This window comes from Corvus moneduloides, chromosome 4, assembly GCF_009650955.1.
Source record: "Corvus moneduloides isolate bCorMon1 chromosome 4, bCorMon1.pri, whole genome shotgun sequence".
Lineage (NCBI taxonomy): Eukaryota > Metazoa > Chordata > Aves > Passeriformes > Corvidae > Corvus > Corvus moneduloides.
The window spans coordinates 35,518,866-35,544,566 of record NC_045479.1 but is presented as its reverse complement, the minus strand read 5'-3'; the positions used below and the strand labels follow the sequence as shown (position 1 = coordinate 35,544,566).

The following is a 25,701-nucleotide window of genomic DNA, read 5'->3' as shown; positions in this document are numbered from 1 at the left end:
AAAAACTTTTCAGAATGATGACTCCTGATGAATCTGCAAAGACAACAGATCCGGTTATATGAGGCATACTCAGAGGAGACAGTTGCTTTGCAGAAATATTTTTGTTGGTGTTCACCAGGGAAAAGAATGGTAAGAGTGTCACATCAGAGCACTCCCTCTGGAGAAGGGCCTATTTACAGCAGAAGCACTGTTAGAATGTGAAAACAAATTAATAAAATAAATTTTAAAATGTTACCTGCCAGAATTATACAGTTATTTTACTCCTTGAGCTTTGACGAAACTATGGATGGTACTGAAAAATGTAATAGCTACTACTTGACATCAAATATAACTTCTCTAAAAAAATTTAAAATTTAAAATATCACTTCTCTAAAATATAAAACTGCCCTAGTACCACCGGGTAACCTAAACATCATCCTCAAGAAGATTCTGAAACAAACAGAGAACTACAGAAGAGTAAACTTGATATTTATGTTGGATAAAGTGTTGCTACTAAATCTAGAGCAATTAGGGAATAACTGAGTAAATATGATACCATGTTGAAGAGTCACCAGGGCATTTGTGGAATACTTGCACTTCACAAATCTAATACAGCTCTTTTAAGTTATAGAAACATGTCTAGGACAGAAATTTGATTGACAGCATAGTGCATTTCAAAGACATCCCCTAAAGACTCTTAAAGAAAGTAATCTCTTAGAATAAAAGCAAATGTCCTTTTGTGAATAAATCACTGGTGAAAAGGCAGGAAATAATGGTGGACCCTGACGGTCAGCTTTCACAATGGATGGAAAAACCAACCAAGGAGTGTCACAGGAACCTGTGCTGGAACCTGTATTTGGCGAGGAGATGTCCACAGATGCTATTGAGAACAGAAAAGATACAGATCAACTGTAAAAACATGCAGGACTCCTTTACTGGGAGTGACTGGAAGGTAAAACAGGAGATTAAATTTAATGTACATAAGCATAGTGTACATAAGTGAAACAAAAGGTGAACATGTTTCTAAATTTACACAGGCATCAACCTCTGACCTTGTTATTCTCATTCACAGATAACTCCAAAATGTTACGTTTGATTAGGCATACACAACATAAACAGTAAATTCAGTGCTCAGGAGACAAATAGACAGGCATCAGGAGTTATTAGGAAAGAAACTGAGAAAAAACAAACCCCACCACTAAACCACTCTAGGACTGCATGCTGTACTGAATGTTTTATTGGTTCTGGTTTTGGGTACCAAACAAAACAGAGTCAAACTGGAAAGTATAGAACATTACTGAGTAACTCCTATATGAGAAACAACCAAGTCAAATAGAATTCTTCAGCCTAGGGAACAGGCAGCTGAGAGAAGCCATCCTCTCTCTGCAGCACTCAGTTACATAAAGAGGAAGCAGTTCCCCATGTCCTCCACTGGGACATCTTGCCGAAATCATATCAAAACAGACGGAAAATGACAGATTCAACTTCAGCAAAAGGAGACTGATCTTGACATTCCAGGTAATTAAGCTGTAGACTTCTCTGCCCCAGGCTCTTCTCAATGTTAAAAGCAACCATGAGCATGTAAAAGACTGGGCAAAATTTTAGAAGGAAAGTGCATCAAGATCCACCAATCCAGACATGCCCCCTGTCTTTATGGGTGGTTAGAAAACTACCCATGATCACCACATGGTTGGTTTGTTTGCATGTTTTTCTCCCTGCGCATGTCCTGTTGCCTCTGTTGGGCTGGATGGCCTCAGTTTGTACAGCTGGGTTTGTACATGCTGTTAGGTAACAGAAGGAGAAACAAGACTGCTTAAAGAGACTTAGGGCACTCAGGAAGGAGACAGAACATTTGCCACAGGTGGTACAGTATGAAGGAGGGGTGTACTGGGCATAATTGGCAATGTTTTGATGTCAGGGGGAAAGGACTGCAGGAATGAGTGTGTTCAGGGGACTGGAGAGCAATAAAAAGAGAGAAAAGGTTTCACAGAGGCAAGGGGTGTTTTCCCTAGGTGTTTGTGTATTGCTTTCAATCCCAGAATCAGTAATTAGAAGTTAATTGACAAAATAAATTAGGATAGTGTGTCCTGATTTAAAAGTCTACCTCCAGTTAATTGAATATTCTAAACCTGTCAGTATTTTTCACTTGAATAATTTTTATCCCAGTTTCTCTTCCTCTCACTGAATAGTTAGTTCTACGACGAACATCAAAACTATTACCTTCAATGCCTCTACAGAAAGAGAAGATTCTATTGCCAGAATCTTCACCTCAGTAGTGTTACGTTTGAGGAATGCAACCTCATACTCTGCTTTCAGTAATGTGTCAACTCCTGAACTTCAGGGTTTTTTCATGTAGGGTATAATCTACTATTATGAAAGACAAAGAAGAAGGCATATGAGTTTTAAATCTGAGTAAAATACCAAAATGAACAATGTTAAGATCCCACCTGGAGTAAGTATGAGCCAGAAGTATCTGCACTGGAACTCTCATTTTGTATCGTATTCTGTTGAGTAATAGCATCCTCTTTCTTTCGTTCCTTCTGCCCTGCTTCATCATCTTCATACTCATCAAGGCTCTAAAATGAAAAATATTTAGTTATCAGTTATAGTCTTTGTATGTTGCTTCACATGCTTTCCACATTTCACAAAATTAATGCATCAGTGAATATTTTCAAATATTAATTTCATATTTCAGTGAAGTTTAATGTTTAAATGCTTTTCTTTCCAACTAACAGCTTTTTCTTCATCACAAAAGTAAGAAATAATCAAAACAAGATCCAATTTGATAAAGGTTTAGACAATGCTGTGCAAGTTCAGTGCTAATCCTGCTGTGAGCAGGAGCTCAGACTATACCTGAAGTTCCTTCCATTTGAATGATTCTACAACCCTGTTTGCCATATGGAATCGTATTACCTCTACCCATTAGAGATTTTGAGGAAATCCAGAAAAGGAAAAAAAAAAAAAAAAGAGTTAATTGTACTCTTCACTCAACAGCTGATCTTTTTGACATAGTGGCATCTATTGAGGCTGAAGTATCAGTCTCAATCACCCATCTTAATTTTGCTCTCCTTGGTTTTCATTTTGTCTTTAAAAATTGACCACTGAAAATCAGTAATTTTTAACTTAATTGGACAGTCATTAATCACTAACAGTTAACATATATAATGTTTTGACTCTTCAACACTAATGTTTCATACTAGATTTGCTGAAATACTTGCTTTGAAAGGATTAAGTTTCTAAAACACTGACTGCTGTCAGGCAGAGACAGGAAAAGTAAGTAGGCAAGTAAACAAAAAAATAAATAATCAGTATTACTGCCTCTGTTCTAGCTCAAAGCTATGTTAGTGCCAGGGTAGAAATGTGAATACTCAACCAGCTTTGGGCTAAGTCAGCTATGTCTAGATCAGTCTATTAATTTAATGTCCACAAATTTACAGAAGAAAAAAAAAAACCAAAAACAATCTTATGGTTAGAAGACCAACTTGAAGCAGACAAAGCTCAAAAAAACCCCAAAACCCTGACCATGACATCACAAGCTGTTTACCAGCACCATACATTAGAAAAGAGATGTACGAAACCTTGTTACAGAAACACAGGGAACTGATCAGTTTAAGACATCAGAAAAAGCTTCTAGATTAATGTACAGTACCTTGAGAAACAGAAAACAGGACTAGCAGAGAACAAAGATGAATGTCAAATTATTTCCGTTGAAATTTGTAATGCACAAAAAACTAAAAGTCACTATTCTGAGACCCAGATATTGACAATCTCTGTCATCATCTTACACAGAGGACACAAAACTAGTCAAAAGCATAGAGTGAGAATGCTGGAATACAGTATCTTTAAATATAAAACCAGTGTTATTTGCTAGCTGAAAATAGCACTAGTATATCAAAAACTAACTCCAGCTCCTCCAAAGCAAACATTGTGGTGATACAAAACCTGGTGCTAGAAAACTGACAAACCAGAAAGGGATATGGTTCCACAAGTGAACCTGAATAAAAGCCATTTAAACTCTCCACAGCAGCACTCATGACAGCAACACTAATGCAATTTCACCAGTCTACTTCTAACCAACCTTTCAATGTAACTGATGCAGACATTCTCCTATCACTTAGAAAGGCATACTTAGAAGATTATTACGGCTGAATCATTACACATTCAAAAACACTTTCAATGAGTTTTTATAATAAAATAATTACAAATATTTAATTCTTTTGCGTCCACTTATAACAAGGCGTTTAAAAAACACTGTCATGGCACATTCTAGGAAATTATCTTTAAATCAACATCCTCTACCTTTTATAAACTGTAAAACTTAAACAATATGATAACATAAACTTAGGTCCTAATTTATCCCATTTTCGTATTAATCCATTATGAAGTGACACAATTAAGAAATAATCAGGCCCTACGGCAACGAGAAATGGAGTGATCTTCACCTCTTACAAAGCCAGCCTTGCTCAGAAAGAACTACGAGGCACACAGAAGATATCATATAAATTATAACTAATGTCATGCTGATGAAGAATGCTTGAAGAATGATACTGTGTTCAAGAAACAAGAACACTTTCAGATTGTTCTTCCAGTCTCCAAGTTGCCGTAATAGTGAATGGAAATCCCAGATAAACGCAAAGGAAAGAGAATGTTTCAAATTAGCTTGGAAAACAGCCTCTAGAATGCGTAGGAGAAATCCGACTCAAGACAGAAGAGACTAGTAATCTTCACACACCTCAAAATAACTTTGCATTTTCAAGGAACAACATTCTTTAAAGAGAAAAATGAAGCTCAAATATCAATGTTGTCGGGGAAAAAGTCTTAGTAGTGACTAAGTAGACAAGTGTACCTTTCTCTACAAATTCTCTCCTTCAGATACATGCTTCTCATAAGCTTTCCAGAGACCATGAGCATTCCACAGAAATATTTTTCTCTGAATACAATTACATCTGTAATGAAGAATGTTCTTCTCTCTTTTAATATAAGATCACCTGTTACTAACTATTCTTTTAGCAATTTTGGACAGGAACAAAATCTGGTATGAAAGTTCTAGCCACATAGTTTTAAACTAAACATTTCAGTTAGGATTTGCCAGCAATGTCCATTCCCACCCCTTCCTTCCTTCTCAGGAAGGTCCAAGATCACCAAAGTCTGCATATCAGTACCATCGAAAGGTGTTCAATCACCCCAAACAATCCATACTTCCAAAGTTAAAGGCCTTCTTCCCATGCATGGGACAGTTGATTAAACAGCTTATGTAAATCTAATTCAGAACATATAACCTCCGTTTTAAAGGCTACTGGGGCTTGCTCCCCACTCCAGTTCCCTTCACTGGAGTAGGTGCCATGCCAGCTGACACCAGCACAAGTTTGAGTGGTTAGAACCAGAGGAGCACCAGGCTTTTATTACTTGTAAGATATGAGGTGGTAGAGTCACAAGCACAGGAGAGTCACCATCTGTGGCTGACATGGCATATTTGGCCTGGGCTGCCAAGGCCTTCCTGCCCTAAAGCAGATGCCTAGTCATTGGCAGAGCCTGTGGTTTCCCAAACACAAAGGTTACGTTCTCCTTCCAAACACGTAGACACACCAATTTACACAATGTTTACGAAATGCAGGCTGAGCACAAGTCAACATGGTAGCAACTACATAATTTAAACCTTTTACTGCTTTCTAGTAAGTTATTAAGTTTTGCTTCAATAACCATTAGCCTTAATAAGGAACTCCACTTTTTTTGACTCATGACGAAGTAAGCTTTCTTATTGAAAACATCCTGCTTTATGCACTTCATCTTCACTTATTGATTGCTAGTATTATCGCCATTTATGTTCTAACTTTTAGAATAATAAAAATCAATAAAACCACATTTCAGTTGATACATTATTATTGAAAAAATTATAAATGTTTAAAGTCTTGTTACACACTTTAAAAACTGGGTTCTTTCAAACTGCCCGGCAGCTGAAACTGCCTTACCCACAAGACATTTCAATCAGCTGGATTACTCTGTTGCTCATGTTGCAGGCTCTCTCAAATACTGCATTTTGCTGTGAAACTAGTTTCACATCATTGAAAAAGACATAAAAGCAGCAATTACTTTCTCTGTCAGCACAGCAGAGAAATGGACTTGTAACCACCAAGGTGTAATTGTGAGCCATTATATAATTCTCTCTGTCCGTTCCCTTTCCTCTGCTTTTTTATTTTGCCACTAGGCACATACCATTTCAGATTCTTATTTTCTATTAAAATCATTTGAGTCTTGTACAGCAGATATTCAATGTGACATTCCCACATCTGATCTTAATATAAGGAATCCACAGAAATTCTTTAGGTTTTCTAGCATTTCAGTAAATGTTTGAAGCTGCAGTATAAACATTTTTTCTTTAAACCTCTAGTATGGAAAACACAAGCAGAATAAGATGCTTTCAAAAGAATCAGACTGAGGAAAGAAACAGCCACAAAGATATCCCCACATTCCAGCACACCACAACCTGCAGTTTAAGGAGACATTGTACAAAGAACATTTCTAATGATTCACTGGTTTGCTTCCTATAAATATTTGTGCATTGCTAAGAACAAGCAAAGTTGGGGAGGGACTGTTTCTTCCCTGGAAAGAAGCAATATTCCTACATGCAGATCAATTTACGAGCACGCACAAGCTGCTCTCGCCACAAGAAATCATGCTGAGTCAAAATGTCCCTATTCCCATCCCCCTTCCTGCACCAACCTGCTCCTGCCTTGGTGTTCTGCTGGCCGAGCACATAACTGAGGGCTTCCCAGTTCATTTCAATGAAAGGTCAGTCAGGTTAGTTTCAGCAGTTTTAATTAGCTCAATTGACTTTGCCTGGACCAGATACAAGCCCATTCAAACGATTTATTTCACAGAACTCCAGGAATGGTTGTGCTACATCAGCTTTTCAAAAATGATGAGCACTTGAGATAATACCATATTTAACCAGTACAGCAAGATGTGCAAGCAGATACGTACTCTCGGTAAAACCCCATGTTCCGCTTTATATTGGGCAATAAACAGAAACTCTACATCACCATCAGTTATCTTGATGGGTTTTCTTAGCTTAACCAAGGTAGTAATCTAGAAGAGGAAACAAATTGAGATGTCTTCCCATTTCCCAGAAACAACTACAAACAATTAAAAAACGCAATTTTAAAAAATCAATTTTACCACAAGGATACTTCCCATGCTGAGAAAAAGTTCAAAATGCACTATCACAACTTCATCTCAAGATGTTGTAAAGCTGCAAAGGTTTCTATTAAATGTAAATATTTTCTAAAAGCTTCCACAGTAGAAATATAAGACAAAATATAAGAATTGCTTTTAACTCTGAAAAAAACTTATCCAGCCAATTAACTACTGCAACATACATTTTAGGATTCAACATTATCTTTCCTTTGGCTGACTGTTCAGAAAACCTGGAAAATTAACTGCAAATAAAAGACAGCTATTTTACACATCATTTCCCTAAATCACTCTTCTTACTGCAACACTGAGAACCAAATGCTTCCTCGCTTTACCATGCACAACTTTGATATCAGCTAAATACCATCTTCCCTACCTCTTTGCATAGTATCAAATTCTTGTCATCACCTCCCATCAAAACCAAGCAAAAATCCCAAACCTCTATGATTTAAGATTATATAACTTTTCCCCTCTGAAACACTAATTTTAATCCTATCTGTAACACACTTTTATTACAATGTCCAGGCAGCACCCAAAAATTTAAGTAAACAGGTTTAGAGCAATAAAATCTTTTCCTAGTATGACAGTATAATTGGAAAAATTGCATCTTTTTCATTTTGCAACCTTTCATCACATTTCACTTGCTCGAGTACTTTTCTTCATAAGTTGAAAACCATTCCAATAGAGGTGAAAAGAGCTAATGTTATTCCTAGGATCTAAAACCTACAAACAGTTTTATGGATTACCCAGTAAAAGATTTTATTTTTATAAGAATTCAATTGTCACATTAAGAGAGTCCAGATAAGGATACTGAAATCCAACACCTCATCCGCATGGCTTTTGTGCACTTCCAGAAGTCTACGTCTCTACCTGGTGTAGTCCAATATCAACAATTAGTATAATCACAAGCATGGATTTTTAACATAGAAGAGGAGTAAAGCCAGGAATCTTTGGAATCTGAGATCAAAAGAGACCAGACAACAACAACGGGTCAGTGCCCAGCAGGTGGGCCAGAGCACAGCTGAACGCAGCCATAGGATTTGTTCATCCTTGACCACGCTGCCCACAAAGCAATCCAAAAACACAAGCATCGCTTAGAGATCACTGAAATGCACATCTTGCTCTACAAAATTCACAGCATTCCTGATTATAAGTCACGTTTCCTTTTTTTTTTAACTCTACCCTTTTCTCACCCATAATAAGAATTTATAAGTGCCTACTTTGTATACTCAATTATATTCCAGAGCAAATACAATTTAAAGTCTCAAAATCCTCTTAGAAATGTTTCTGGAAAAGAACCCAACATACTTGTCTGTATTAAGAGCAAAATAACAAAGTATTTTGAATATTTTTAAAGCTTTATGCAAAACATCAACTGCATCAACACTAGAATGTCAATTATCCCTCATTACAATAACAAAAAGCAGCATTTTGCAGTTTATTACTCATCAAAATACACTGTTTGGTCACAAGTGTTTTCAAACATACCACAAGAATGAGTTCAAAAGTCCAATGTTTAACTTAAACTAATCACTGAAAAATCCTTTATCACAAGGCTTGTCGAGAATGATTGGTGGATATGCTTAATTTAACTACTTAGTACACGACATTAAAGTCACAGAGTAAAATTCCAGGGATACAAGAAAATGTGTCTTGCAAAAGACAAGCTAGCTATCTGGCATTATTAAAATCTTCCTAGAAAAGAGAGAGACACAACAAAAATTATGGATTGGCAAACTATCAGAATTAAGCACCAAACTACTTAATCCTGAACTCACGGTTAGCATTTTAGAGCCCTTCTGATGGATCAACACCTAGGAACAGAAGTATCAAGCAGCAACAATGACTGAGGCTCCTTATGCAATGACATCAAACTGCTTACACCTGTTCCATAGGGAAATTATTATATGAATAGAATAGTGATTCATCCAGAAGAAGTCACAATCCCATGCTCTTAAAAAGAAAATGTAAATCACCATCAAATAAAGGGTCTAAGAAAAAACCAGCCAAATCCTCCTAATGCTGTTCATATGATCTACAGGCAATTCCAGGACACCCGACTTCCAAAATTATAGGGTCCTTATATAGCATATCTCTGTGTGCTGAAAGAGTGAAATTAAAAATCCCACTCCTCATTCAAATTTTGCACACTGCTCCTTCCTTCTGTTTTGCTAGTAACAACATGTCTTTTCCCTCCTCTACTGATGGCTGACTTCTGGTATAGAGTTAATTAAAACTACATTCCGTACACAGAGATCACTAACAGTGTTGAACATATGAATCTAAAAGTTACAGAAATGTTTCCCAAAATCACACACACAGAAGTGGAGTCAGTCACCAAACCAGTCTCATTAACCCTCTAATTAAGATTCTTAAATGCTGCATCCTATCTGAAACAAAGATGGCAAACCAGTGGCTGAGCAGAAGAAATTTGGTAAAAGTTCATCTGGTTCAGCCAGGGGGGAAAAAAAAAAAAAAAAAATTGGTTAAAAATATTTGCACCGTTCACAGAAGAAATATTTATCAGTTTGCGTCATGCCACAGATATCAGGAAACAACAATCATAGACTGCAAGAGCAGACAAGAATTCATTCTGGATGTATAGAAAACAAGTGATAGTTTACACACTTGATGCCTGTCTACACTGTTTTTTCTATTAAACTTGCTCCTGTATTAGGTAAGATTTTAGGAGATGTTGGTATTAGAGGGCATGTAAACAATGGCTGAACAAAAGCCACTTAAACAACAGATAATGGAGTAAAGATGTCTGTAACCACCATCATTCTGACTTTCACTGCCATGTGTTTCTGACAAAACTTAGCAAACAAACACTGCTCCAAAAGAGAGAAAGATGTATTGTCAGGTAGAAAAAGACCATACAGACTGAGCACCCTTCTCTTTAAAGACATAGAAACAGGTAGAGAAAAAAAATCTTGGAGAAGATTACCACACTATTTTCAAAACAGAATTATTCATTTTAATGTGAGCCTATAACACAAAAGAATGTTCTCTTCCCTAGTACATCTGTGGTGCTTATGAGAAGAAATAAAGATGAGATCAGTACTTGAAGAATGTTCCAAAAGGAGAGCAGCAAACAGGTTAATCAGTGGAACTGTATTTCTGACTACCCTATCCCCTAAAGCATGCAGTTTGTAGCTATTTCTACTGTCTGAATATCAAGTTGCATTTAATCATTATTTTTTAATGCAGTGCCTTCATAGGATTCTGCTCTCTTGCCTAATGGGCTAGTTGTCATTTTTCTTATTCTACTCACTGAATCTCATCGAATGTTTACATACAGTGGGTGTGGGATTGGTCAAAATAAACAAAGGCAAAAAGGCTGATGAAAACCAACTGAGCACGGGCAAGCCAGGACAACAGACTCAGAACCAATCCCAAAGGGAAAAAGAAAACTTTGGCACAATGCTTTTCTGAGAATTGTACTACACTTCTCATTTAGGAGTGAGATCTTCTCAATCTACAGAAAAACTGATAAAAATATCAATCAGATTTTCTGCTTTCCCAGATGCTTCTTTTGACTCCTAATACAAGAAAGTGTACTAACCAGACAGAGATGAACTCTACATTCAGCCGTGGAGCAGAAAGGGAGAAGTAGTACTGAAAAAGCACTTCAAAGAGGATAAGCACTTATCAGGATGAAAGAAATGTTTAAATTTGATTTTTAAGGCAATAAACAAGCACTTTTGATGGACCCAGCACTGTTGTCAGGAATAGACAGCACCGATTGAAACTCTGCAGGCAGACAAAACACATCTGTGGTACTGAAGCCTCCCTAGGACAGATATAACCAGGTAAGATCAAAAAAGTTTGAAGTTGTTGCTGTAGTCAATACTGTAACTATTTCTTGGAAAAACACCTTATACCTAGTGACAACTAAACCTAGTGACAACTCTGTGAAGCTGTTTCCAAACCCAGACTTCCAAAATCACTCTTTAGCTCTGTATTTGGAGGGAAGTCCTCTTCCTCAGGGGCCTTGCCAACACTTTTTTAATAAATATATCCATGTCCAAGGATCTTGAACGAAATCCAGTCCAGGTTCTCACAGTGCAATCTTGCATGCTAACAGCATAAGAGTCTCCTGCTACCTCCACTTGTACCCTTGCTTCTTATGGAAACTGCTCAGAAATCACAGCTCTTTTGTACCAGTATCTTTTTGAAGGCACTGGTGCTGCGGGGTGTGTGCATGTTGTGTTCCAGACAGTAATTAATATTTAGTAATAGATTCTTTAAGATATGAAAGTTGCACAAGTGTGAGGGGGTTAATTCAAGTTTGCTACAAGTGAAATATGCAGATTAGTTGCCACAGTAATTCAAGGACTAGACAAAACAGGCAGTTACCCCTCCACCTAAGCAGTCAGCACTGTATACAGCCCTGAGCCAGCTCAGCAGGTGTTTGACTCTTCCCATTCAGAAGCTCTGTGAGGAACTAAGGGAACTATGGTATTGACTTGGGAGCGAGGAGGAGAAAGCGTGGGAGACAGAAAGAGCTGTGGGAAAGGCTCACAGAAAGAACATGTAGCTGATGCCTGGTGAGAGGGAGCTACTGAAGTAAACATATTACAGCAGCAAAAGTAAGCAAGCAAACAAAGGACACATTTGTTTCAATTGGTCTGAGAAGCAAAACTACACAAGGTACTTATTTTTTGTGGTCTTTCTGTCACTGTCAGAGTGGGCTGCCTAATTTCCCCTGCAACATACATCCAAAAATTTTGTATTTTGATTACCAGGCCTAAGACAGAGCTGGGCATACTCCACTTCTAGTAGGTAAGAAAAACTAGGACTTCAGGGTGGGAACATGCAAATAGTCAAGACTTTGCCACTAAGAGTATTTCATGTGCACACTAAGTTCACAAAACAGTACCAAGAAGTTCAAGTACCTTAGTACAAAAGTAGCATTTGAATATGATGACCTCAGAACAGAGAACAACATGCATAGACACAAAACCAAATCCATCCAGGTGTGAGGAAATCATAGTATAGGATCATAATGGGAGGAATGAGTCACGTCACACAGTTGGTTCAAAACAACTGCACTCACTGGAACCATACAGTACTGTAACTCATTGCGTAAGAGAGCAATGCTATTTCTACAGGAAATCAAACCAGAACTAAGCATGAATAAATAAAGCAGGGAAAATAATGGATAAATAAAAGCTCATATTCACAAGTACCGAGTTTATACAAAAAAGGCAATTTTCCATTACTGTTATTTTAATTGTTCAGTGACTGGTAAAGTTTTGGGTTTTTTTAGCTACAGAGTTACTTGCGTAGTGTAAGCCTTGGTCAGGTCTTCAGCAATCAATTATCTGTATGCCACTCCATCTACCTTTTTAGACCAGACAGCTCAAGCAAATCATGAAGATTTCAGCTTATAAAGCATTTATTATCTTGATTTGTAACATCAGCTGTAACATGCATTTCTCAACTTCAAAATAGGAATATTGGGTAAAGTCCTCTCTTCTGAAATACTCAGAAATCTGCCCACTACTGGTGACTGGGAGACTTTGCTACAAGGTGACATGGATTTGCTCTGTGCTCGAGACCCAAGGCACTGGCAAGGGTCTCTCTTGCTGAGGCACAGAATAGAAGGGCTACACCCCTTCTCCCCCTTCTATTGAGTGTAATGAAAGCAGGAGGTTAAGGTTAAGACTGATGCAAAATTAACATGCATCGTGTTCACCATGGCAACTGTTCACATGCATTGTTTTCTGTAGACCAAACTGTGGTAAACACAAGGTAATTCAAGCTTTACCATTCCTCAGTGAAAGAAAGGTAAACAATTACATGCATCCTGTAGGTACCACAGGGTAGAAGCATTCACTCTGTTACCATGGAGCAGCCCTGAGCCATTGCTGTGCCCAGCCTGACAGCCTGTCACTCTGACCAAAGAGGACAAGGAGAGGAATTCATACGAGATGACAACACTGGAAATGGGATTCCATTCAATTTGTCTCGTATAAGTACCTATCACAGCCAAATGATAGTTAAAACCAGACTTTTTTCTCTTGATTTAAAGAATCTTAATGATTAAAAAAACCTTTCAAATATAAATTGATTCATCCAGTGGGGATCTTCATGTTGTTAGCAGGAGGACACACACACGCAAAAACAACAAAATAAATCCCACAGCCATTGCTACACTTATAGCCCAATCCAAACCAGAGGAAAGCAAGTAAAGAAGTATCCGAGGAGGAGTCAGGAATGAGGATTCTGCTGTTCACGTTATTAAAACATGCTTTTAATGTCTCAGACTACAAGCTAAAGCCTGTAATAACGTCGCTTGGAAAACAGAAGGCTGAGTGAGCATCTGAGGGTGAAAAGGAATGTTTTTACAGGCGCAGTTAGTAAATACCACTGGCCCCTGCAGACATTCTTCCTTAAATGGAAATTAACATTGCTTTAGGTTAGAAAAGAATCTCCTGATACAATAGATGTGATAGGGTAGCTATTAACCTTTTAGCACCTGCACTAAATGAAACAAAAATTAACAGAAGGCTCTATATATATAGCTTTCTGTTCAGTAAATATTTAAAACTCTTCCCCTTCCCTGCCACATGATTCTTGGCTGTAGATCTGGAAGAGCAAGGAATCCTAAAGTCTCATAAACAATATTAAAATAATGTGGAAACACAAATTTTCTTTGCATATCTATAACTGTGTGAGGGCACTAGACAATTTAAAGAAAGGAAACTACTCTAGATACAATCAGAACTGAACCTTCACCCTAAAGCTAAGCCAAACTTTACTTCAACACTGAAATAACTCTGCATTGCTTTGATTTTATTTCTACTTCCTATTTTTTATTTTCATGTCCTCCTGCAATTGCTTTTTCCAGCCAAGAAAACAAGACTTCTCCCTCCCCCAAGATTCCTAAGAAATTTAACAACATAATGGGCTGAGGTTCCACAGCAGCTTAAATCAGCAAGTGTTCATTTAGCCATACTCCAACTCTCCCTCTTTCCTGCTCCTGCCCAAGGGCATCTACCAGTCCTCTGCATGCCCTCCGCTGACACTGGCAAATCATGTCAGGGTAATCTCCTAGCAGAAATGTACCTTTATAGAAAGTGAACAGTATTTTGTACACCTTGGTCTAGCTAACTACAGGATCAAATGGGTGCCAGGACCAGCACAGGCAAGTCTGGTAAAAGCGAGAATCTAAAGCAGTAGGGACACAGAAAAGGATAAAGTCTCACAAAACTAAAACCTCAGCAATTCAAACCAATAGAGAAAGAGGGGTTCAAAAGAAATTAATCTAAAAGTACATACTAGCATTTAACATTATTAACTATTTTGGGATATAAATAGTGTCCCTGATAATACTAAACACCATCTATTTTTGGAGGGAAACAAACTACTGATTCAGACTTCAGAGCTCTAACACAAGGCCAAGGTGACTGCTTGAATCTGCATGGTGTATGTGCTACTGAACAGTTTTCCCCTTGTAACCTGCCCAGCTGCTATTACTCTAAGTTGAAATAGGAGGACTAGTACAGTGCTGCAGAGCTCATCCATCCAACCACTGGAAGTTTCACCAACACGCCACGTCACAGCATAGCCCTGTGATCACTCTGTAGGTAAAAAGCCCATCAAGAGTCAAAGACTGGATGAACATGCTCCTTCTGGTGGCTTTGCTCCACATGCAGCAGGGCCATTGCAACTGAAAGAAAACTGCAACACAAATACAAATGACAGAATGGAGAGACAAGAACAAGCTGGACTTAACCTGCCTTGTCCACCATAAACAGCACGAAGTCAGACCGGTCAAACAGCCCAGCCTCATCTTCTGTTCATCCTGAGGCCTGCACTGCCCATCCTTCTGTCTTGGCACAATATTTGTATGTACACTGATCCCACCCTAAATTAAATTTAATAAATCCCAAAAAAGTTAATCTTCAGACCTGCCACTGTTGGGGTCCCTCCCCTGCCGTGTAGCCCTGGGAGAGGGGCCCTGAGGGCACAGACACGGGGCTTCCCTGCCCCTGCTCAGCCTCGTTCCCATTGGTTGGTTTGTGTTCCCTGCGCGGGCAGAAGGACCCTTGGTCCCGTGACTGGAGCAGTTCCTCGGCAGAGCCCCGGCCATGCGGCTGGAGAAATAAACATCTCTGAAACATCTAGCAAGAATCTGTCTGTCCATATATATTTCCTTTCCACGGGACTCCTGGTTTGATATATGCGTGTTGCAGGATCCCCACTGCAACAAATGGTGGAGAATTGAGAGCAGAACGATCCCCGATCCCTAAGCGACTGATTTGTGTGAGTAAACCCTGGAAACTTTGGATTCCTCTTCTTGGTTTTGCTTTGCTATTCCATATCTAAACTATGGAGGAACAGTGGGAAGACTCTTGGCTCTCCGAGCCGCATATGGACATTTATCTTAAACTTAAAACGATTCTTGAACAACGATTTGTAAATTTTAGCTTGATTCAAGCTCAGAAAGAACTGAAACACTTCCTGGCATGGTTGTTTAAGAACTTTTTCTATGTTTCTTGGGATTTAATTCTTACCAAGGGCTTTTGGAAAACCGTTTGGACACAGTTAATACTGGAGTCAAAATATATGCCGATGGAAGAATATTTTCATGAATATTATTTAATTACCGAGACTGTTGAGCAATGTCAGCTGTGTCCTGGCGAAGGGAAGCCTGGCGCAGGGACCGTGCGGCCCAGGCCACGTGCACCGAGCGCTCTCCGAGCAGCAGCGAGGCAGTTCCCGCGTGCGGGCGGAGCCAAGCGAGCCGCAGTGTCGGTGGCGGAGCGAGGCGCGGCGGGACCCGGCGGTGCCCGCCCGGTCCTGTGCAGCGCGTGGTGGAGCGAGCCCCGTGAATGCCCGACCGAGAGGGGCGGCGCGCGGGTGGCGGCGGGCGGCAGCGGCGGTGGAACGGAGCCGCGCCGAACCGAAACACGCGCTGGAGCGGAGCGCGGGGGGGTCGTCGCTCGGGGGCCTGGCCGAGACGTGGATGCAGCGCCTGGCAGCGGCAGCGAAGCTGCGACCAGAGGAGGCGACGCGCGGAGAACTGAGCGGCGCGGCCCGGCCCGGCCCGCGCAGCCCCGAACGCGACCCCGGGAAGAGCGCGCAGGCACCAGCAGCCCCGACAATTCCAACAAGGGAGCGACCGAAGGAGAGAGCAAAGACGCAGCGAGACAAAAAACAGCAGCCACTCGGAAAAAGATCATAGTGACTAAGATCTTAGGGATAGTAAAATGGTATAATGTTAAGCAAAATTATGGTTTTATAACAAGGTGTGACAACCAGCAAGACATATTCGTGCATAGAACTGCTATTAAAAAGAATAACCCTGAAAAATGCATCCCAAGCTTGGGAGATGGAGAGGTGGTGCAATTCAAAATTATACGAGGTAGAAAAGGGTTACAAGCATCGCAGGTCACTGGGCCTGATGGTGTTCCTGTAAAAGGCAGTATATATGCAAAAAATCGTAGTCATGTTAGACAGTATCTCCATTGTAAGTCCCCCCTACAGTCTCCCTTTCCTAATCCCACCTTTCCCTTTTACCCTATGTCCTATTACCCCCAGTGTATTCCCAATCCGTTTTTTCATCCATGGTTTCCCTCACAAAACCATGCTTTTGCCAATTGTTTCCCCAAAAATCCCTTTCCAATGCCGAGTGGGGGATGAAAAGGGGGAGGGAAGAAGTTAAACCCTCTCCTGCCTCAGTTTCCCCACAAAGCATGCTCAGAGAATTCTGTCTCCCTTCTGTCAGCCCTAAGATGTTCCAGAGAATCTGTTTGGACATTTAAAGACTCAGGAGGGTGGCTTGTTTTGTTCTGAAACTGTTCTTGTTATGTTTATCCAGTTGTTTTCATTCTCCTTTTATTAAAATAAAACGGGTGAGGTGTTGGGGTCTCTCCCCCGCCGTGCAGTCCTGGGAGAGGGGCCCTGAGGGCACAGACACGGGGTTTCCCTGCCCCTGCTCAGCCTCGTTCCCATTGGTTGGTTTGTGTTCCCTGCGCGGGCAGAAGGACCCTTGGTCCCGTGACTGGAACAGTTCCTGGGCAGAGCTCCGGCCATGCGGCTGGAGAAATAAACATCTCTGAAACAGCTATCAAGAATCTGTCTGTCCATATATATTTCCTTTCCACGGGACTCCTGGTTTGATATATGCGTGTTGCAGGATCCCCACTGCAACATGCCACTGGCCCTATTATTACAACAGGTGCACAAACACAAGTGACAGCACAAGGACCTGGCCTAACTCAATGTGAATTTTGTAATGAATTACCCCCTCTCTTGGCACAGATGTACAAAAACACAATAAAATATGTATACCTTGTATATATAGCCTTCCTCGTATTCGTGATTTCTCCTGCTAACACATACAAGTCATTTTAGGAAAAAATACGCATTAAAAAGAAGACCACAAAGGATCATAACATAGGTACTGCACTATGTCCTATGCTACCAGGGTTTTATTATTCTCTTATTTCTGCTTTAAGCAAAATTTTCAACATTTTTTAACAGGGAACTCCTTTTTATAAGTAGAGCTTTGTACACATACACACTTCTAAGCCTTTTTTTTAACTGTACTTATGACATAGATTGTAAAGATAAAAAGAAGGTATTGATAATTTAGCTGTAGTAGTTTATTTCTGGAATATAAACATGGCCTAGGATTTTTCTGGCTATCTTTATTTCTATAAAATGTAGAATCTTATTAAATGGAGTTAGGATAAAGAAAGGCTCTGACTCTCTTCTGTAGCTCCTTTTCAATTTATGGTTTGTGTTTGAAGACTGTTTCTAAACTGTGGAGAGGGAAGCAAGACACAGGTACATCTATGCATTCTCATATCAAACACCCACAAAGGCTTTCACAGTCATTCACTACTAAAACAAAACTCTAAAAAAGGATTTCTCCCAAAATCTCAGTTCACATTTTAAACAACCAACTGGGTAGTGACAACAAAAACACACCTTGCAAATAGGATGCAGACTGATTCACTTATTCATCTCACTCAACCTAAGATTTTGTTGCGAAAACAAGAAATACATTACAGAAAAAACACATAAAAAACATATTAAACAACATTAAAAAAGCCACATCCAAGAAAGGGGCATAGAGCAGTTTGCCTAGAAAAACAGTCTCCATCACTGGAGATTTTAAAGTACACATCAATGGAATATAAATGTCAGGAATAACACAGGTGCAAGAATGCTTTTGGGACAAGACGACAAGCTAGATGGTTCTTCAAGGTTCCCTGCAGCCCTATTTTCTAGGGAGTTTTTAACAGTAAACTCTTTGCAGGAAGAGCTGCAGTGGCAACAGAAACAACAAATAAGGATAACAAACCGCACCAAGAACATACTTATCCCCACCAACCTTCATGCCTACATTCCACAGAAACCATCTGCAGTTGCACAGCAAATTAGGAGAAATGAGCATAAGCAGCAGGGCAATTCTGCTCTCACACATTATGGGATTGCTGCGCTCCGGCTCTTCATCAGAAGACACAGGTACACATCAAGAACTCTCCTAAGCAGAATATAGTTCAAATCTGAAAAGGTTAACAGTCTAAAAAAAAGGAAATAAAAAAAGTTGTTCCACACCTGCTTTGCTTTCAAACACATTGCCATGCATCCCTGCCAAGAAAGGATGTTGGGATGTTTTTGGAGTGCCTCCCCTGAATGAGGACAACTGCTCTTCTATCACTTTGATTACAGGCTCTTTGTTTTAAAGCATAGAGTATCAGTTCCTAAATTACACTTGTCCCTTCTTGACCTTATGCAACTGACCACATCACAGTATTACTTCAGTTACTATTAGTCTATCTACACCTTCTGCAGAAACTGTAGTTCACATCTACTTTCCCTGTTAGTCAAAATTACTACCTTTCTTGCAACCTCTGCCTTCTTGCTAACACAATTTATTTACAAGATAACTACAACAGACTTCTGTGATGGTCTCAGTTAAAATACTAGGGGAAGAGGATCTGCTAAATTACACTGCATGTTCATTAGTCAAGAAAATTAAATAAAATACATCTTCTACCGATTTACTTGGAACTGACTCCTATCTAGCTAACATCTGCTGATTTAGATTTACGCACCTGGAATTCCTTTTGTAATTATAATAATCATTTTATACTCAAATTCCGTGAAAACTTCTCCAGTTTTCCAAGGTTTCTTAGAAATCAGTATTACCAGACCAGAGACTACTCTGAACAACTGCTTTGAGAGGAAGTTATCCGGACATGATCATTTTCAAATGTTTATTCTTACTGGAGATGAACCAAACTCCCTAGAAAAACCTCTTTGACGTGAAAACTTACACTTTTTTCTACTGGGCAGAAAACGGAAATATTTCTTCAACATGTACTCCTAACGGCAAGTGCTCATCAATGTAGCACAGTAATGCCAATCTAACCAGAAAGACACAACAACATGACTTACATTATGACTGAATAATTGTTTGAGGAAAAAAATTGCACATTTAAGTCAGATGGGTCCTCCAAATGAAATGTAGCACTTGGCCATGGCAATGGAGCTACCAGACATTGGAACTGAAAAGATTCATTTAAAGTGTCTAAACCTACTGTTTGAAACAACTCTCTTATTTTGCATTGGCATGAGCTAACAGTACACCCACTATTAGTAACTCTGCCTTAAATGAGATAGGCAAGCAAGAGGCACAAAACCCTGTACTAACACCATCATAGCTGATGACTGACCACAACCCCAAGTCTAAAGCAGTTGGTCCCTTGAGGATCTTCCCCGGCAGATAAAGGCAGGTTCTACTGAAAGCAGGACAGGTCCAACCCAATCTGCAAGTGGTCACAGTTCACAGTAAGAGATGCTGCTGTACACTTCCAGAGGAAAGATCTGAAAACTAGTGGTTTTCAGATTATCTGTGTGTGGAGCCAAGTGCTGGAAACACGGAGGATTTATCTGACTCCGCTGGCTTTGATACATAACTTATTTATAAACTCTTAAAAATAGAGACAAGAATTGTAATTTTTCGTTTTTCTTTTTAATCAATCCAATGGTTTGTTTTATTTATTACAGTCCTACAGTGCCTTAATTTGTGGTTTTCTTCACATGCTCACCCTCCAGTGAGCAACACTCCTGGCAAAGCTACCCATGCTGAGCTTTTAATTATTCAACAGCACACACTAAACATTTACCTCTATTTGCCACAAAGCACATGTGCTGCTACAGTCTATTCTTAAAGACAAAAATTTTAATAGAAGTATTTGTAAAGAATGCCTATTTTGAAACACAGCATTCAATTGCTTGGTGAAACCCTTTGGCAAGGATATTGTGCATTCCTAGGAGGATTTAAATTAGTTTGCCGCAGAACAAAACCTGGGTTACGGATAGTAACTTGGATACAGTCACACACACACACACAAAAGAGAACATTCTCACTCCTCCTGATCTTTTTCCTTGAAAAACCACAACCATCAGCATGCAAAGTCCATTTTAATAAGATAATGTGAGGGGGTTTTGGGGAAGCAAGATGTACTGATTGCAATATAGTTTCTACACCAAGTTAAACCTGCCTGTATTTCTCAAAACTACTATGGAATGTAACTAGGCAAAATCCTACAATATTTGAAGCTGCTACTTTTAAACTTGAAAAGACAATTTTACATTAAAGACTAGAATTGTACATCTCAATTTCAAATTCAACTCCTGATTTTTTTTAATATGATTTGAGACATGCTTGCTTAAAATAATTTCTTAGTTGTTCACTCAAACCTCACTTTTCTGTTCAGCTTATGAGTAGGGCATCAGAGTACAGACAGGCTTTAACATAAAAAAAGAAATTTGAACCAGTCTCATTAAAACAGGTCTTCTCAGCATTCAGTTCCCATCTTCAAGGGAATCTTCATATACATGATAATTAGCTTCCTCAAAGGCTAAGGCTTAAATGTCATTTCTTTGTGTTGTAAATTCTAATTATTCATAGTAAATAAATTAGTGATACTCTTTTATTCCTTAAAGTAATGCAGAAGCTTGAAGTAATCGTACAACTGGCAAAAATTAGGAGTTCCCAAAAAAGGGAAGTAAAACTTCATTCTTCACATTCCAGTAGACTTAAAAAGGGCTCCATTAACACTAACGGGGAAAGGGCCAGTGACCTAGAACTTTACTTATGGTCCAAAACTATTAATGAAGTCTGATGAATAAGGAGTAATGGGTATTCAAAATCCCAACTCCTGTGATGTAGCAGGAGAATGAATAAGCTATGCTCTAATTTACTCTGACATGCAGCACATCATGGCTGCAGAAGCAGTACGTTACAACAGACCATCTTTCAGGAGTCACATTCTTGGGAAACAGCAGATTCCCAGGGATTCTCACATGACCTTTAGTTTAATAGCAAAATATTTAAGAAATTAAACTACATATCTTACATATAAGTCATGAAGAAAGAAAAAGAGTTGGGGGGGAGAATATGCTATTTAGCCTTATTTGAGGAGACAACAATAAAATCAAATGGACTTTATGACTACTCTAATTATTATTATTATTAAACACTCTTGAGCTTTATCGCATCTGTAAATTTTACATTATGGACGTCACAGTTATCCAGCAAGGAGAACCAACAAAAAAGACCCTTCTCTCAGGCATGTTTCAGCTCACTGACAAAAGGACTAAAAAAATCAACAAAAATAATAAAGAATGCTTTACTCTTATTTGAACATGATTAAAGTACAAAATCAGAGTAATTTCTGAAAATAGGAAATGAAGTAAACAGTAGGCAAAGAAACTAGAGAGGGTTTATAAAGCAAAAGCATGTGAAGAAGGGCTTGTTCGGCCTGCTGAAGATGAAGTCAAGGAGCAATTTAATAGCAACCTCAAACTATCCGAAGGTTAGTTACAAAGATGATGGAGCCAGGCTGTTCTCAGAAGCAGCACATGATAAAGGAAAGGGTACAAAATGCATCAGCTGGATACTAGGAACAATATTTCAGTAAGAGAGCAGCAGCACAGCACTGGGTCAGGCTACACAGAGAGACAGCTAGAGAGACATCCTTAAAGGTTTTCAAGCCTTAGTAAGACAAAACCAAGATCCAGGACAGCTCAGAGTACTGCTCTGAGACTTCCAAAGGCCTTCTTCAATCAACATTTCTACGCATTTACAGAGCCAGTGGGGCTGCTTGATTTCTCTTTCATGCCCTGTCACCCACTTCCCCCCAAACTGGAAATCTCAGGGTCCACTTGGCTTTTATTTTTCTCACATTTAGGCAACAATTGATATCAATATGGCCTTTCTGAGATGATTCAGGCAAAAATGTCCTGTAATTCAAAGCTCTGTGCAAAGAAGTATTCAGGCACAAGTCCAAAGATGCATCTAAAAATACATGCAGCAGCAAACAATTTGGAAAAAAAAAAAGTACACACAAACAATCAGACGCATTTGAAAAGTTCACCTAAAATATGCAAAGGAAAAATCTTTTAAAAGCCAAAGCTTATGGTTTTGAAACAGCCAATTGATTCTCTATTATTCATCAGGGGAATGAAGGAAGATGGATTTTTTAAAATGCGCACATTTTTCTGGACAGAAGCACACTTCTTTCTTCCTGTAATATTTGTTAAAGTTACCCATCCCCAAAAAGTGAGCTGCCTGATCCAAATGTACCTTTACTGCTTCACTGTTCCAACTCTCACTCTACTGGCTACATAAATAGATATACAGTAAAGTCACAGCTCATATCACACACTGTATGTTAAAAACCGTATATTGAGCAAAGGTGTTCCAAATGCACCAAATCCAATAAAGGTCAGCTTCCAATGGATTTGTGACCTGATAGTTCACTGAAATCAAATCAAAACTGACATCAGAAATCTGTCCCTTGCATGGATTATTTTCTACTCCTTTCTCTCTGTGCATTCACTTACACTGGATTTCCCTCTGCTCCGTATCAGCTGGATCACTTCTTTTTTTGGCCTTTCATTATGGACCTTGTAGCTTTATTGAGAGCAGCAACTTTCTCAGATTTAAGGAAAAGAAGAAATGGGACTCATGGATTAAAAGCTGCAGAGGAAAAGCAAAAAAACCCTTTTCATCTTCTGTAAGATGAGACAATATGCATGTTTGTCACATAGATACTCTGCAAATCCTGTTCCTGCATGATCTCAGTGAGAAGCTAAGGGATACGCAGGTGTAGCTTTTAACTGCATTATAAAGTACCTTCTCAAGAGGATTCCCCAACCTTCCCACTTCAATAAGAAAGGGCTATTTGACGAAAACAAGTAAACTTCCAGTCAATAACTATAGTAAGCAGGGGTCGTACTGACAAAGGCCATGCTGGAAATTGGTATTTTAGCAAAATTAGGAACCAAAGACAAAAATTTTCTGACCAATTCATAGCAGCATAAAATACACTCTACTGAGTTTGACTTGGAAATGAAAGCTGCCTTCAAATTAAGCTCAAGTAAAAAAAGCACACCCTTCGGTGTATTTTAATTTTGTATTTTAATTTTATTCAGTTCTCAAAACAAACTACACAGTCCTCCTACCAGACATTAACATCTGCAAGTGATGCGCCCATTTCTGGTACAGTACTCTACCAGCAGATACAGCACAGAGATTTGCAGTGTCTGAGCTTCACACCTTTTGCTCTTGCTATTTATTGCCAAGAGACAACAATCAAAGGACATTTTATGAGGAGTAAACAGGTATCTGCCAAATGTCTGAAATGGGTAAGCAGCCAATAACAATTCCTTCTGCCTCATTACAGGCTCATTTAAGTATCTTGTAGCAAAAGGTACGAAAGCTTAAAACAAAAATTCACAAGTCTTCACTTAGCTCTGAGGTTCTCTTTCCAAATACTCTAAAACAGTTGAGTGGAAGTTGCTCCTTCTTGTTCTCTTTTGTCCAGGTTTTGGTGCTGTCGCATCATGACATACCCACAACAAGTAAACTGCTCCAAGAGAGTAGCAAGTTTAAACATAACACAACTGTATGGACGGCATTCCTGGCAAGTTCTTCAAGTCCAAGGTCAGTTGATTGCAACAGCAGGTATCTACTCATATTTCAACAAGAACTGACTCAACCATCATCTTCAAGTTCAACATTCCCTAAAAATCAAGGAATTCAATTCAACTGTATATAAAATACTCTGACTACTAGATTAAATATTTAGAAGACAAGATTATGTTCTGAACAATAAAAAGAGCCTTCTGGAGATAAATGGCTTTTTACAAATCCACCTTTTAAGGACCGCTCTATCTTTTGAGGAGGATTGGTCTTGGAAGTAAAAAGCACTCAACTATAAACTCGTTTAAATTATAAGCAGCAAATGCATTTAAGCAGAAAATAAGCACATTCTTGCAAAGCTTCCCAATTAAAAAAAAAAATACAAAAAACTAAACATCCATGATTACACTTCCACAGATTTTCAAAGGTGTTACAATTTGACCAAAAGTAAGGACAAAAAAAAAATCCAAGCAGCAGCAAATGCTAATTTTGTTCAAAACAAAACCATTCCACAACTAATAAAACTGGTTTTTAATTTAAAAGCAAAATACACACAACACACTTTTTCATCTCAACACCACCCGTTCTGTGATCCCTTGTAACACATTGTCTGCCCCGGGTAAAGTATATTTAAGTATCTGCAAAATACCCCCCTCCCTCTGGCCACATTCCCTTCTTCCCCTCCTCACTTTTTCAGCTAATACTTTGACATTACTGGCCTCACTAAACTCAATCCTGCAAATTCCTAACATTCATGTCTTCTTAATCTGAAACGTAACTTGAGGAGATGGTTAACATTTGACCTTTGCTCTACCTCAGACATACCTGGAGACACAAAAAAAAGTCCAAGGCATGCAATATGCATTCACAAGCTGAAAGGATGTTTTATTTTAAAGCTCCCAGCACACAATCTTTATAAACACCAATCCATTAAAACTTCAAAAGGTAATTTAATAAAAATTCCCCTACAAGCATAGCTTTGCATAAACACCACAAACTTGTACTAAGAATGAAGACATGAAGAAATAAATAAGAAAAAAATCCCTAGAACTGTACACCCAGGAGTTATGGTGAAATTAAGAATTAAATAGCTACCACAATTAATGAAAACAGTCTGTCTTATTTAATTAAATTGGATACTATGCTAGAGAATTGTAGCATACAGTAAATCATAAGTTGATTACAGAAGTGGACATGGTACCTAACAGGCTATTTAAAAAATTAGCCAGAAACAAATTACTAAGATAAATGGAGGATCAGGCTACAAAACAAATCAGAAATAAACCAGCCAGGTACTTTGCAAAATAGAAAATATACCTGCTTGCTCTAAATGAAGCCAAACAATGGCCCAAATACCAGTACCTCTGCCCTTTTTTTTTTCCTGTTTAAGATGAAGTTTTAAAACTGAACCTTAAAGATTATTCTAGCTTTTATCCACCCTCCTACTTTCCTTTATTATACACACACACAAAAGGACTTTTGAAGATTGCTAGCTACACTTTAAATGGGTGCACTTTAAGTGGGGTTTTCATTGTTCTATTTTGGGAAACAGATTTGCTACAAATTAAATA

General features: G+C 38.8%; 1 protein-coding gene across 1 annotated transcript in view; it reads right to left on the bottom strand.

Moving 5' to 3' along the window:
* PAWR (pro-apoptotic WT1 regulator) overlaps window positions 1-25,701 on the bottom strand; it is a 78,375-nt gene that overhangs the window by 33,607 nt on the left and 19,067 nt on the right. Inside the window, exon 3 of the mRNA XM_032106676.1 lies at window positions 2,427-2,555. Within this exon, the coding sequence (XP_031962567.1) occupies window positions 2,427-2,555 (129 nt within the window). The remainder of the gene's footprint in view (window positions 1-2,426; window positions 2,556-25,701) is intronic.